This window comes from Geotrypetes seraphini, chromosome 15 (genome assembly GCF_902459505.1).
Source record: "Geotrypetes seraphini chromosome 15, aGeoSer1.1, whole genome shotgun sequence".
Taxonomy (NCBI): Eukaryota; Metazoa; Chordata; class Amphibia; order Gymnophiona; family Dermophiidae; genus Geotrypetes; species Geotrypetes seraphini.
In genome coordinates, this window is record NC_047098.1 from 44410339 (window position 1) to 44425232 (window position 14894).

The window sequence follows — 14894 nt, forward strand, 5'->3', positions numbered from 1 at the left end:
CCCCCCCCCCCCCACACCGTTTCGGCGGGTTAGCCACAGGTAACAGCCACCGTGTCATTCTCTAGTCAAGACTCTTTAAAGATATACCTCAGAAGTTCATTTGCCATGAAACAAACAGTGGTTGGAAGTATACACATGTTTGTATTGGGTATGGTTGTATCATATATTCTAGTGCAGAATATAAATGGAATTTTTAAAAAATAAAGTAAAATTCTGGAATCTCTTTGGGGCACATCACTCTGCTGTGGCACACAGTTGAGAGACACTGCACTAAAGGCATTATCACAGACCCCTTCACTCTACAACCCGTTATAGACAGCCTAACTAACTGCTTCCAGAACAAAATCAGTACCTTCCTTAGCAACGGTAGCAGATGAATCCAGAGACTAGTGGGATAGCACACATCGCCCAGCAGGTGGAGATAGAGAACTGATTAACAGGTGGTCGTCTTGGATAGAACCTCTCCTGCAGCTTCAGTATGCTCTTATCTCTCAGCTGGTCATGATCGCTATCCTTATAGCTTCTGAATGCTGGCTGTTTTTGGTCGTCTGCTCTTCTGTTGAGATTTTCTCTTCAGTGAGAAGGGGGTGTTCGGCTGCACGGTGCCCTCTTTAGAGGTTACACCTGGGCCTGCCCAGGCCTCGGCCTCACCCTCCCCTCAGAGCCAGTGAGGGGTGTTCGCTCCCTGTGTTTCTTCTTTCCTTTAAAAAAAACAAACAAACAGGGAGTTTATAATTGGTGTAGCTGTCTTTTTACTTTGTAAGCAGACTGCAACTACCTTTCTATTCAGCACTTCTTGTGTGAAGCAGGTAAGATTCACTTTACTTGGTTTCTTTATAGGTGGTTTTCCTCTGCTGCAGGTGCAGAGTTATTTTTCTTTTATTTGATGCAGTGCCATGGCAGCAGAGATTGTTAAAAGGTGTTCCCGCTGTGGGAAGCAGCGAACACCGTCGGGTTTATGCTCTGCGGGGTGTGCGGACGCATTGGGGGAGGAGGTAAGAATGGCGCCGGATGAGTTGGCATTTTCCCGCCCAAACGACGATAGTTCAGTTTCGCCGGCGATATTGGCGGTTCAAGACCCGCAGCTGCTTATTGCAGCACTTCCTTCCCTATCGACGGTGGTTTCTCTTCTCGGCAGGGGGGAGGGGGGGTTCAGCTGTAGCGCTGTAGCCTGTGTCGGTGGTACCAGCTAGGCAGAGGGTGGGTGTTTCTGCAAGGTAGGACTCTACTCTACCAGCGGGGCAGCTCGGAATGGCCGCGGCACCCAGTATGTCTACTGTGCATGCTCAGTCATAGAGTTTGTCGTTTTCCCCTGAGTTTGTGCTGCTTTTGCATAAGGCTTTTCTTCTGCAGAGCGCTCAGCCTTCCCTTCAGGGGGAGGTTGCTTTACCTGCTTCTCCTCAGCCTATTGTTACTCTATCTCAGCAGGGTTTACAAACGGCGCAGCTAAACGGCGCAGAGTGGCCCCTGTAGATGGCAGGAACGAGCTGTTGGATTCTGCTTTATCCCTTCCTCCTCCTGAATCTCTGGCAGATAGAGATTTGGCAGATTTAGAGTTAGAAGAGACTCTGGGTAGGGAGGTGGATGATCCCACAGTGCTCCAGCTTTTCCATAAGGAGGAATTATCCTACTTTATTTCTAAGGCATTGCAAGGTTTGAATATTTCTCAAACAGATCTGCAGATCTGGCGGGCCTAAGACTTTTCCAGTCCACGAAGCTATTACGGAACTCATTTCCGCCCAATGGGACACACCAGAGGCTGGTCTCCGTGTGGCGAAGGCTAAGCAGCAGTTGTACTTGGTGGCGCAGGAGAAGCAGGAGAAATTTAAGCTCCCGAGGGTAGACGCTTTGGAGGCCGCGGTTACCAAGAAGACCACTTTGCCGGTTGAGGGAGGTGTAACACTTAAGACTCCCAGGGGAACATTTTTTCACATGTGGTGGAGCTGCCCCTCCATTCAAGACTTCTGGAGACAGGTGTTTAAGTATGCGGGGGCTCTCCTTCAAGTGCCCCTCATGGAAAGGGCGGAGGTGGCTTTGTTGGGGGTTTCCCTCAGGAGGGGCAGATGACACCCAGGATAGACTGGTACGGTTGGCCTTCACAGCGGCTAGGCTGACTGTGGCTCACCACTGGCGCAGTACCGCTACACCTACTTTGGCTCTAGTGCGAGAGAAATTGGGCTGGGTGTGTGAGAAATACCGGCTCTCGGCCTTGTTGACTAGAAAATGGCAGCAATATTACGATATTTGGGGGAGATACCTGACAGTGGAGGGAATGGATGTGGATAGTTCTGTTGTCAGATGAAGTACTGGTTCCGGCCTGGATTGGATCTTTGGGGGTTTGTATTATTGGGGTTCTGTGTTCTTTTGTCACCTTCTTTTCTGATTTTTCTTCTTTTTCTCTCCTTGGGGTGCTGCCGTGCCTACTGGTGGTGCTCTAGGGCTTCCGGGAGGTGGCAGGGTGCTGTTTGCTGTCACTGGGGGAGGGGGGTGACATCAGGGGTTTTGTTGTTCTGCAGATTGCCTGCCTGTACTGTTGTTGGATTTTCCTGATGTTTTGCGGTGCTGTTTTTTCTTGTCATAAATAAACAATTGCAAAAAACAAAAAAAGACTCCCAGGATAGGAAAATTGAATCTATGCTGAAACTTTCCTTCAATGTAATGGCACTTACATTACTAGCGGCAGTGTGTAGTTCCGATGCGGCATGAGCTTGTTTGCAATGGGCGCAACAAATGGTGGATACCATGTTGGAATCCGGGATGACTGTTCCGTCTGACTTCCCGGATATGTAATCAGGTTTAGTTTATTTGGTGAATGCGTTATATGATATTATTCGTGCTTCTGCGAAACTGATGTCTCTTTCGGTAGTTTCTCGCAGATCGTTATGGCTCCGTCATTGGGCTGCGGATGCGGCGTCTAAACTTCGGCTCGTGAGGCTCCCTTTTAAGGGGCATCTTTTGTTTGGTGAAGATTTGGATAAGTTGGTCAAAGACTTCGGGGATTCCAAAATACAGAGATTGCTGGAAGATAAGCCTAAGGGATCTTTGAAGCCTGTAATTCCCAAGCCCCGCTTCCGGGATGTTAGAAGATATAGACCTGGGAAACTGTTCTTTCAGCCATCTTATGGGTCCTCCTTTAATTCCAAGCCGAGGTTTCAGCAAAATAATTTCCTTAGCAAAGCAGCATATGAATCCAGAGACTAGTGGGTATAGCTCACATCGACCAGCAGGTGGAGATAGAGGCACTGATTAACAGTTGGCCTTAAAGCCTGGTGTTCTTCCTGTTGATTCAGTTTTGCTCTATCTCCCAGCAGGGGTGGAGCTATCTCTCTAGCTCCTGGATTCTCGGGTGCATTGGGTGTTCTTGTCTACTCCTCTGTTGAGACTAGCTCTCTTCAGCAGGATAGGGGTGCCTGGCTAGCTGGTGCCGGCTTTAAGAGTTATACCTGGGCCCTCCCAGGTCCCTTCTCCACCCTCCCCTCCGATGGATTGAGGGATTTCCGTGAGCCTCTCCGGTGGTGGTTTCTTCATTCCAGTTTGAAAAAAAAAACAAAAAAACCCCCACTTCTTTACTTCCTGCTTTTGCTGGGCTGGGCCGTTTGAGTCGGCGTGCAGTACACTTACCAGCTTTATCCTTGCTGCTTGTGGGAAGCTCGGCGGTGTAGTGGTGAGTTGTTTTCACTTTGGTTGGTGCGGGGTTGGTACGCGATTGCCGGTTTGTTGAGGGAAAAAAAAAAAAAAGTTTTTCTGCCGGAGCGGGGGATGGCGGCGGCTAGTCAGCGGTGTTTGCGCTGTGGGAAGCGCACAACACCGGCGGGTTTGTGCTCAGGCGGATGTGTAGATGCACCGGCTGAGGATGCTTTTTTGCAAGCATGTAACGTCGCCATTTCCCGGGTCCGGGAGGAGCGCGCTTTGTCCCCTGCCCTCGAGGTCGACTCGGTCGGGCTGCAAGGCTCTCCCGCGGCTGAGGGAAGTTCGGCAGCGATCAGGGACTCGGATGTGTTAGCAGTTGCACCAGAGGCTCCGCTCTCAGGCTCTGACCATGTTGGTTCCATGGCTGTTGGACTGGGCTCGTTCACTCCGGAGTTTATTATGCTCATGCACAAGGCCTTCATGTTACAAAGTGGTCAGCCGGTTCCTGTGAATTTGCCGGTCCTTCCGGTACCTTCCACCTCGGGTTTTCAGAGGATGGCTGGTGCGACCGGGGGTGAAATTTTTTCTCCAGTTGGAGCTCCAGTAATTAAGAAGCGCAGGCGGGCGTCAGCGGATGAAGGTGATCCTAGTATAGTTCCCCCTTCTTCTCTTCCTGAGTCTTTAGAGGAAGGGGAACTTTTGGATTGGGAAGCGGAGGATCCTACAGGTAGGGATGTGGATGATCCTTCCGCTCTCCGCCTTTTTCATAGAGAAGAGCTCTCGTCCTTAATTTCCAAAGCTTTGCAGAGTTTAAACATCTCACAGGAAGACGCGAGGGCGTCGGGAAATCCCCTGATGGTGGGGACTCGTAGGCCGACTAAGGCCTTTCCGGTGCATGAGGCCATGCAGGAGCTTATTTCGGCGCAGTGGCAGCTTGAGAGTGGCAAAAGCCATGCGGCTCTTGTATCCAGTTGACCCGGCCGAGCTGGAAAGGTTTAAATTGCCCAGGGTTGATGCTTTGGTGGCGGCAGTTACCAAAAGGACTACTTTGCCGGTTGATGGGGGTGTTACGCTGAAGGATGCCCAGGATAGGAAGATTGAATCTTCTCTGAAAATGTCTTTTGAAGTGGCTGCGATTACCTTACAAGCAGCAATTTGTAGCTCTTACGCAGCACGAGCGTGTCTCCAGTGGTCTCAAGTTATGACGGATAATTTGTTAGAGGCCGGGGGCTCTGTCCCTTCGGAACTGGCTGATATGGAGTCAGGTTTGGCTTATTTGGCAGATTCCTTATATGATATCATTCGCGCTTCCGCAAAGCAGATGTCGCTTTCGGTGGTTTCTCGCAGGTCTTTATGGCTCCGTCATTGGGCAGCGGATGCAGCGTCTAAGCTGCGGTTGGTGAAACTCCCTTTTAAAGGGGGTTTTTTATTTGGAGAGGATTTGGATAAATTAGTGAAGGATTTTGGTGATACCAAAACTCAGCGGTTACCGGAAGATAGGCCTAGGCTCCCTTTGAAATCCTCGGCGTCCAGGCCACGTTTCAGGGATATTAGGAGATACGGTTCTGGTAAACCTTTCTTCAGGTCCGCTTCGGGTTCTGTCTCTTCTTCAAGACCTAGGTTTCAGCAGAAGCGTTCCTTTCGTACGACGAAGCCTCCTTCAGCTCAACCTGCCCGTGCCCCAGCGAGTCGCACTCCCCAATGACGGGGTCTTGGCCCCCTCCGCCTTTCCCTTAGGAGGTCGGCTTTCGGCCTTTTTGGCGGAGTGGGCCAAGATTAGGTCGGATCAATGGGTGTTGGGAATTATTCAAGACAGCTACAAGTTAGAGTTCGCCTCTCCCGTCGCCGATTCCTTCTTGGTATCCCCGTGCTATGGGGCAGCCAAGGGAGACGCGGTCCGCTTAACTCTTCAAGTGCTCCTGGATCTGGGGGCGGTGGTGCCAGTGCCACCAGAAGAGGTGGGCCTCGGTATTTATTCCCTTTACTTCATTGTGCCCAAAAAGGGGGGGTCGTTCAGGCCGGTGCTGGATCTCAAAGGGGTCAACAAGTTTCTCAGTGTTCGTCATTTCCACATGGAGACGGTTCGCTCTGTCATTGCGGCAGTAAGGCCAGGAGAGTTTCTCACGTCCCTCGATCTCAAAGAGGCGTACCTCCATATTCCGATCTGGCCTCCGCATCAACGGTTTCTGCAGTTTGCGATCCTCGGCCAGCATTTTCAATTTCGGGGAATGCCCTTTGGCCTGGCGACGGCTCCTCGTACCTTTTCAAAAGTGATGGTGGTGGTGGCAGCTTTTCTGCACCAGGAAGGAATTCGAGTACACCCTTACTTAGACGCCATACAGGAAAGTGTGTCGGTGACTCAAAGAGTAATCTCTCTCCTTCAGTCGTTGGGGTGGATCATAAATTTTCCCAAGAGTTCTCTGGCCCCGTCCCAGTCTTTGGTGCATCTGGGGATCAGATTCGACACTTGTCTGGGGAAGGTGTTTCTACCCCGAGATCGGGGAGAGAAATTGCAGTCTCAGATTCGGTGTCTTCTAGAGGCACCCAGACCTCGAATTTGGGATTATGTACAGGTTCTGGGCTCGATGGTGGTGACGCTAGAGGTGGTTCCCTGGGCTCGGTTCCACATGAGACCTTTACAGAAGTCGCTTCTTTCTCGATGGTCCCCGGCGTCTCTGGACTACAATCGGCGTCTCCAGTGGAGTCCTCAGGCAGCTCGCAGCATGCTCTGGTGGCTAAGCGAGTTTCATCTTTTCCGGGGAATGCCGCTAGCGACGCCGGATTGGGTCGTGATCACGACGGATGCCAGTCTGCTAGGCTGGGGGGCTCAGTGCCGGCAAGCTTCAGCACAGGGAGTGTGGTCCTCGGAGGAGGCCCAATGTTCAATCAATTTACTAGAGCTGAGAGCTATCAGGCGAGCGCTTCGGGCATTTCAGTCCCTCATTCAGGACCGTCCGACCAGGTGGCATATATAAATCGTCAGGGGGGTACCCGGAGTCCTCGGTTAGCCGAAGAAGCAATGCTGTTGTTTCGGTGGGCGGAGGTTCATGTTCCGCTTCTGTCGGCAGCTCACATTGCGGGGCACGAAAATGTTCAAGCGGACTTTCTCAGCAGAAATCTACTCGATCCAGGCGAATGGGAGCTGTCTCCTCGGGCGTTCGATCTGCTGGTCCGTCGGTGGGGGCTTCCAGTGATAGACCTCATGGCCTTGCCCCGCAATGCAAAGCTACCTCGGTTCTTCAGCAGACGCAAAGAGAGGGGCTCGGAGGGGGTGGACGCATTAGCTCTCGCGTGGCCTCCGAATTCTCTTCTGTATGTATTTCCTCCCTGGCCAATGATAGGTCGAGTGTTGCATCGCATCTCGCTCTTTCAGGGAAGAGTGATCCTGGTGGCTCCAGATTGGCCGCGTCGGCCATGGTACGCGGATCTAATTCAACTTTCAGCAGGCGAGCGGTTAACGTTCCGGGTGACTCTGGACTTACTGACGCAGGGTCCAGTCTCTATAGAAAATCCGGCCCAATTTGGTCTTACGGCCTGGCTATTGAACGGTCGCGGCTGAGAAAGCGGGGCTATTCGGAACAGGTAATTTCCACTCTGCTTCAAGCTAAGAAGCTTTCTACTTCGGCCTCCTATGCTAGAGTCTGGAAAATTTTTGAGTCATGGTGCGGTAGGCAGGGTATTGCGCCCTTTCGGGCATCTCTATCAGCGATTCTGTCGTTTCTACAGGAGGGCGTATTTAAAGGATTAGCCTATAACTCTCTCAAAGTGCAAGTAGCGGCCATTGCCTGTTACAGGGGCCGGGTGTCTCGCTCGAAGCTCGCATCGCAGCCTGACGTGGTGCGATTTCTCAAGGGGGTTCACCATATCCGGCCGCCGATGAAGCGTACATGTCTGACATGGAATCTTAAACTTGTCCTGGGGAGATTGCAGGCGGCTCCTTTTGAACCGCTGGCTGCGGCGACTTTGAAAGATGTCACATTGAAAACAGTGTTTTTGGTGGCGTTGGCGTCAGCAAGAAGGGTGTCGGAACTGCAGGCGCTTTCTTGCAGGGAACCTTTTTTGCGTATTTCGGATGCGGGAGTGTCGGTGAGGACAGTGCCGTCCTTCCTTCCGAAGGTGATTTCTTCGTTCCATGTGAACCAGAGTTTATTCCTTCCGTCCTTTCGGAAGGAGGATTGGGGAAGACGGTTCTCGTCTTTGCGTTTACTGGATGTTCGCCGGATAGTTTTACATTATTTGGGGGTGACTAATGACTTTCGTCGCTCAGATCACCTGTTTGTGTTATTCGCAGGAAAAAATAAGGGGATGGCTGCGTCCAAAGCTTCCATTGCTCGTTGGGTCAAAGAGTCTATTGCGTCGGCTTATTTGTTGTCAGGGAAACAAGTACCGGAGCAACTGCGGGCTCATTCAACTAGAGCCCTGGCCACGTCTTGGGCGGAGTCCGGTGGTCTGGCTCTAGAAGAAATTTGCCGGGCGGCTATGTGGTCGTCTGGAAATACCTTTTCGAAACATTACCGTTTGGATGTGGCTGCCCGTGCGGAGGCTAGTTTTGGCGCATCGGTGATTGCGGAGGCAGCATTGGCTTCCCACCCAGTTTGAATTTGCTTTGCTACATCCCACTAGTCTCTGGATTCATATGCTGCTTTGCTAAGGAAGGTAAAATTAGGTTCTTACCTGATAATTTTCTTTCCTTTAGAAGCAGCAGATGAATCCAGAGCCCCACCCCAGTGGATTGTATGTCGGTGTGTTCGTTCGCATATTTCAGTTGGGGTATTGTTGGTAATTGTATTTTTTGCATTTCTAAATTACACATGGATTACTGGAATGAAGTTTTGAAGGTGCTCATTCTCCTGTCTTGGGATGCTTGGGCAAGGTGCATAACTGAATCAACAGGAAGAACACCAGGCTTTAAGGCCAACTGTTAATCAGTGTCTCTATCTCCACCTGCTGGTCGATGTGAGCTATACCAACTAGTCTCTGGATTCATCTGCTGCTTCTAAAGGAAAGAAAATTATCAGGTAAGAACCTAATTTTACCTTGTCCTGCAAAAACCCCAACCGCTCAACCAGCCCGTACCCTGGCCTTACGCAATGCACAATGACGGGGATTCGGCTCTCTCTGCCATTCCCATCGGGGGTCGGCTGTCTTCCTTCTTGGCAGAGTGGGCAAAGATAACGTCCGATCAATGGGTAGTGGACATTGTTCGAGAAGGTTACAAATTAGAATTTTCTTCTCCCATCGCAGATTCTTTCTTGGTGTCCCCGTGTTCGGGGGCGGCCAAGAGAGAATCAGTGCAAGTTACTCTTCAGATTCTTCTGGATATTGGAGCAGTAATTCCGGTTCCTCCGAAGCAGAGGGCCCAGGGAAGATATTCCATTTACTTTGTGGTGCCCAAAAAGGGAGGATCGGTCAGACCGGTGCTCAATCAGTTTTTCAACGTCAGACATTTCCGCATGGAAACAATAAGATCGATTATTGCGGCGGTTCAGCCGGGAGAGTTCCTTACGGTGCTGGATCTCAAAGAAGCCTACTTACATATTCCCATTTGGCCGCCGCCTCAGCGGTATCTGCGCTTTGCCATTTTCGGCCAGCACTTTCAGTTTCGGGCGATGCCGTTTGGCCTGGACATTTTCGAAGGTGATGGTGGTTGTGGCGGCATTTCTTCGCAAGGAGGGCATTCGGGTTCATCCGTACCTGGAGGACTGGTTGATTTGGGCCTCTTCTAGACAGGAGAGTCTAACTGTGACCCAAAGAGTAATTTCACTTCTTCAATCTTTGAGATGGGTGGTCAACTTTCCAAAGAGCTCTCTTATTCCCTCCCAGTCTTTGGAACATCTGGGGGTATTGTTCGATACGAAGGTGGGGAGAGTCTTCCTTCCCAGAGCTTGGGGAGAGAAGTTGCAGTCTCAAGTTCGTCTTCTTCGGTCTCCTGCTCCGAGAGTATGGGATTATGTCCAATTATCAATGGTGGCAGTTCTGGAGGTAGTGCCTTGGGCTCGCTTTCATATGAGACCACTGCAACAATCACTTCTCGCCCGGTGTGTCTCAGGATTACAATTGTCGATTTCGCTGGACTACTCAGGCATCGCTCAACATGGATTGGTGGATCAGCGGGACCAATCTGTTCAAAGGGATGCCACTGGTGTCGCCGGACTGGATCATAGTTTCTACAGATGCCAGTCTGTTGGGTTGGGGGGCATAGTGCCTTTAGTTCTCAGCGTAGGGGGTCTGGTCTCCGGACGAGGCTCAGTGCTCCATCAATCTTCTGGAGTTGCGGGGGATCTGACTGGTGCTTCTCGCGTTTCAGGCCTTGATTCGGAATCGGCCGACCAGGGTCTTTTCGGACAGTGTCATGGCAGTGGCCTATATCAATAGACAAGGGGGTACCCACAGTCCTCAGTTGGCAAACGAGACGATGGTTCTACTTCGGTGGGCGGAAGCTCATCTTCCTCTTATCTCAGCGGCTCACATTGCAGGACAAGCAAATGTTCAGGCGGACTTCCTCAGCAGAAATCCTCTAGATCCCGGAGAATGGGAACTCTCCGCTCAGGCATTTCAGCTAAGGTTGCAACGCTGGGGCATTCCAGAAATAGACCTCATGGCCTCGTTTCGAAATGCAAAGCTTCCTAGGTTCTTCAGCAAACACAGGGGGAGCGGATGTCGGAGGGGTAGACACGTTGGCTCTGTCTTGGCCTCGTGGTCATCTTCTTTGTGTTTCCCCCTTGGCCGATGATAGGTCGTGTCCTCCATCGTGTAGCTCAATATCAGGGATCGGTGATATTGGTAGCTCCGGACTTGGGGTATGCGGATCTGATGCGCCTCTCGACGGGCGAACAGTTGCGGTTTCCGGTGACTCTGGATTTACTTCATCATGGACCGATCCACATGGAAAATCCGTCCCGCTTTGGTCTTATGGCCTGGCTCTTGAAAGGTTGCAACTGAGATGTAGGGGTTATTCTGAGCAGGTTATTTACACTCTTCTCCAAGCTAAAAAGAGATCTAATTCTGCTTCTTATGCTAGAGTATGGAGAGTGTTTGAATCTTGGTGCGGTGATCAGGGTATTTCTCCTTTCCATGCTTCTTTAGCTTCTATCCTTTCTACAAGATGGAGTTACCAAGGGCTTGGCTTACAATTCTCTTAAAGTTCAAGTAGTGGCAATTGCTTGTTACAGAGGCCATGTGTCTCATTCTTCCCTTGCGGCTCAGCCTGATGTGGTTCAGTTTCTGAAAGGGGTACAACATATCCGTCCGCCTGTTAAAAAGCTCTGTCCAGAGTGGAGCCTTAGAGTAGTTCTTGGGGGCTTACAGAGGGCCCCATTTGAGCCTTTGTCCACTGCGACGCTAAAGGATGTCATGTTGAAAGCAGTGTTTCTTGTAGCTATGGCTTCCGCCCGGCGGGTTTCTGAGTTGCAGGTGTTGTCATGCAAATTTTTTTTGCGAATTTCGGATTCAGGGTCTCGATTAGAACTGTGCCTTCATTTCTTCCGAAGATTGTCTCTTCCTTCCATGTCACCCAGTCTCTCTTCCTTCCTACTTTTCGGAAACAGGACTGGGGGTGCGCACTTTTCTTCGCTCCGTTTCCTAGATGTGCATAGAATTCTTCTTCACTGTCTGCAGATTACTAACGACTTTCGCCGTTCGGATCATCTATTTGTGCGGTTTGCGGGACGCAACAAAGGTATGGAAACGTCCAAAGCTTCCATTGCTAGGTGGGTCAGGGAGACCATTACTTCCACTTACTTGGTGGCGAGGAAGGTCTTCATGCTCATTCCACTAGAGCACTAGCTACTTCCTGGGCTGAGTCTAGGGGATTTTCCTTGGAGGAGATTTGTCGTGCGGCTAATTGGTCTTCTAAGAATACCTTTTCTAAACATTACAGATTGGATGTGGCAGCACATGCGGAGGCTGCTTTGGTCATTGCGGAGGCGGCTTTTGCTTCCCACTCTGTTTGAGGATTGCTTTGCTACATCCCACTAGTCTCTTGATTCCTCTGCTGCCGTTGCTAAGGAAGGAAAAATTATGTCTTACCTGTTAATTTTCTTTCCTTTAGACGCAGCAGATAGATCCAGAGCCCCACCCTTTCTGCATACTGTCTGTTGGGTTGTCTTTCGCTTGTTTCAGCATTTTTGTTATAGTTGATAGTTGTATTCTCCATTAATATCTTTGAAATTTGTTATGGGAAAGAAGTTTTTTTGCATTCGGATGCTTGGGCAATGAGCAATACTGAAGCTGCAGGAGAGGTTCTATCCAAGATGACCACCGTTAATCAGTTCTCTATCTCCACCTGCTGGTCGATGTGTGCTATCCCACTAGTCTCTGGATTCATCTGTTGCGTCTAAAGGAAAGAAAATTAACAGGTAAGACATAATTTTTCCTTAAGAGAATCTTTTACCTGTATACTAGAAGATAGCAGTGAGACTAATACAACACTTGCCAATGAGAAAGATGGAATTCCAGCAGACAGGTGCTGGAAAGTTCTCTAACAGTCACTACAACTGAGATCTCAGACATAATGAAAAGACTAAAAATTAAATGCTGTCATCTACCGTGTTTCCCCGAAAATAAGACCTACCCTGAAAATAAACCCTAGCATGATTTTTAGTGTATGTCTTAATATAAACCCTACCCCGAAAATAAGCCCTAGTCGCCGACAGAAGCGCTTCTTCCCCCTCCTCCGCTGACCCTTCCATCTCTCCCTCCTATCCGAACCCTGACCGCAAGACCGAAATACCTGGTAACAAACGGCAGCGTTGGCAGCACAGGCTACATCGTGGCCTTCTTACGCCCAGGAGTTCTGTGTGCCGCGTTGCTGATGACATCATCAGTGATGTTGGAGAGGAACGCCCGGGCATGAGAAGGCCACGATGTAGCCTGTGCTACCGATGCTGCCATTTGTTACCAGGTATTTTGGTCTCGCAGTTGGGGTTCAGATGAAAGGATCGGTGGGGGGTGGGATGGGAGGGATAGAAAGATGCTGAACGGGGGATGGGAGGAAGGGAAGGATAGAAGCTTCAAGGGTTCTGTTGCACAAGGGATTTGAGAAAGGGAGGGATAGAAGTTGCAAGGGTTCTATTGCACAGGGGGATGGGAGGGAGGGATAGAAAGATATTGCACAAGGGGATGGGTGAGAGGGGAGGAAAGATACTGCACATGTGGGGGTGAGAAAGGAAATAGGAAGAATTGGGGTGGAGAAGAGGAAGGGAGAGATGATCATTGTACATGAAAAAAATAGCACATCCCTGAAAATAAGACCTAGTTCCTTTTTTGGGCCCAGGGGTTGAGAGTAGAAGAGAGCAGAGGGATGTTTGGAGAAAACAGGAAATGCTTCAGTGTGATTAATTTTTAAATTGTGACTGATATATTAATTGCAGATTTATCTGTGATTTAAAATGCAGCCTTAGTTGTAATTATTGCTGCTAAAGGCGATGAGCCATCTATTAAGTTTAGGGGGGCAGTTACTTTTTTACATGGGTAATATGGATAACTTTAAATAAAAGTAATCATTTTAAAAACTGTGTGTTATGTTTACCTAGTTTCCCTCTAATACATTTTGTTTAAAAATCAGAAACTATTTAGTGTCAAATATACAAGAGGAGAAACTTGAGGAGGGAGTTTTTCACTTTATTATAGCTAAGCTCTCAAACAAAATAGGTTGCACAAGTTAATCAGAATTCTTTAGCTGATAGATGAGGGCCTATGCTCAAATGAATTTATACTAAAATATTTTTATGTGTGTTTTTTTTTTAGTTATTTTAAGCCCATTTGGGTTAAATGGCACTCTAACAGGTCAGTCCTTCAAGTTGTCTGATTCATCCACCAAGAAATTAATTAGTGAGTGGAAACAGTTTTATCCTATCTCATCTGGCATGAAAGAAGGTTTGGAGGAAAAGCTGGAGGAGATGGACTGGGAAGATGACTCTCTGGCTGCAGTGGAAGTCCTTGTTGGTAAGTGATAATCTAATATTTTATGAAATAATGATTTCTTTAAAATTGTCATTGCAATTCCTGCTATGAAGATACTACATATTAATGTACTATGTTTTATATCCTGGCATGCTTCTCATTCTATAGAGCAGTGGTTTTTCAACCTTTTTACACCCGTGGACCGGCAGAAATAAAAGAATTATTTTGTGAACCAGCAAACTACTAAGACTGAAATTTAAAAAAAACCACATTTCCGCCCCTTCTCTGCGAGCTTGGTCCCCGCAAACCATCTGATCCCATCTGCACAAGCCACAGTTATGATTTTATATTTAATGTATTTTATTAAAATATAAAAAGAAACAATATTCTGTACAATTGTCATTTTATAAATACAAATAATACAGAGCAAGGATCAATAAAACCCCTGTCTCCCTCTCCTCCACATATATCCCCTCTACTATCAAGAAAACTGAATAAGTCAAATTATTACAGAATGCTACACAGAAATATCATGCTAACTGAATACCACAGTCACACATGACAGGAATAGTGTTAGGGGAGTGACCCCTGGTCCGAGAGAGCCCTAAGCCAGCTGGAAGCTAAAGAAGCACTGCCTGCGATTTGCAGTCCCCAGTTATGTCTCTAGCAGGATATATATTTAAAATCTGATGTATTCTAATGACAAAATAGAAATAATTTTTTTTTTCCGACCTTTTGTTGTCTCTGGTTTCTGCTTTCATCTTCTTTTCACTCTTTTCCTTCCAGCGTCTGCCCTGTCTCTTTAATCCAGCATCTGCCCGTTCTATCCACTGTCTGCCCTCTCCCTCTTCCATATGTATCTGACTTCTTTCTATGCCCCTCTCCCCTTTCCATCCAGCCTGTGCATCCTCTCTCCTTTTTACATGATTCATTCCAGCTTCACTGCTTTCTTCATTTTTATCTCTCCTATACCAGATCTAGCATCTTTATCCCTCTCTCATTTCTCTGCTGACCCCCTTTCCAGCATCAATCTCTCTCTACTTTCTCATTCCTCTCTCTCCCTCATCTGATCTCTCCATTCCACCCTGACCCCTTTCCCTCCTCTAATCTCCCTGTCAGTTGTTCCTTCTTCCTTCCCTCCTCCCCCTATCCAACAGTAGCTCTCTTCCCATCCCTTTCCCTCTTCCCCTCCCAGCAGCATCTCTCTTTCTACCTCCCTCTAGGTCCAGTAGCAGCTCTCCCTTTATCCAGCAGCTTCCCAGCCTCCAACAGTGGCTCCCCTACCAGCAGTTCTCAGTACTTGCCTGCAGCAGCAATTTATTTAGGCAGCCTTGGGTCCTTTGCCGCCTCTGAGGAAAGAG

At 48.8% G+C, this 14894-nt stretch overlaps 1 protein-coding gene across 1 annotated transcript in view; it reads left to right on the forward strand.

The window, feature by feature from the left end:
• MED13 (mediator complex subunit 13) overlaps positions 1-14894 on the forward strand; it is a 432233-nt gene that overhangs the window by 98687 nt on the left and 318652 nt on the right. The window contains exon 5 of the mRNA XM_033922821.1: positions 13378-13575. Coding sequence (XP_033778712.1) covers positions 13378-13575 — 198 coding nt within the window. The remainder of the gene's footprint in view (positions 1-13377; positions 13576-14894) is intronic.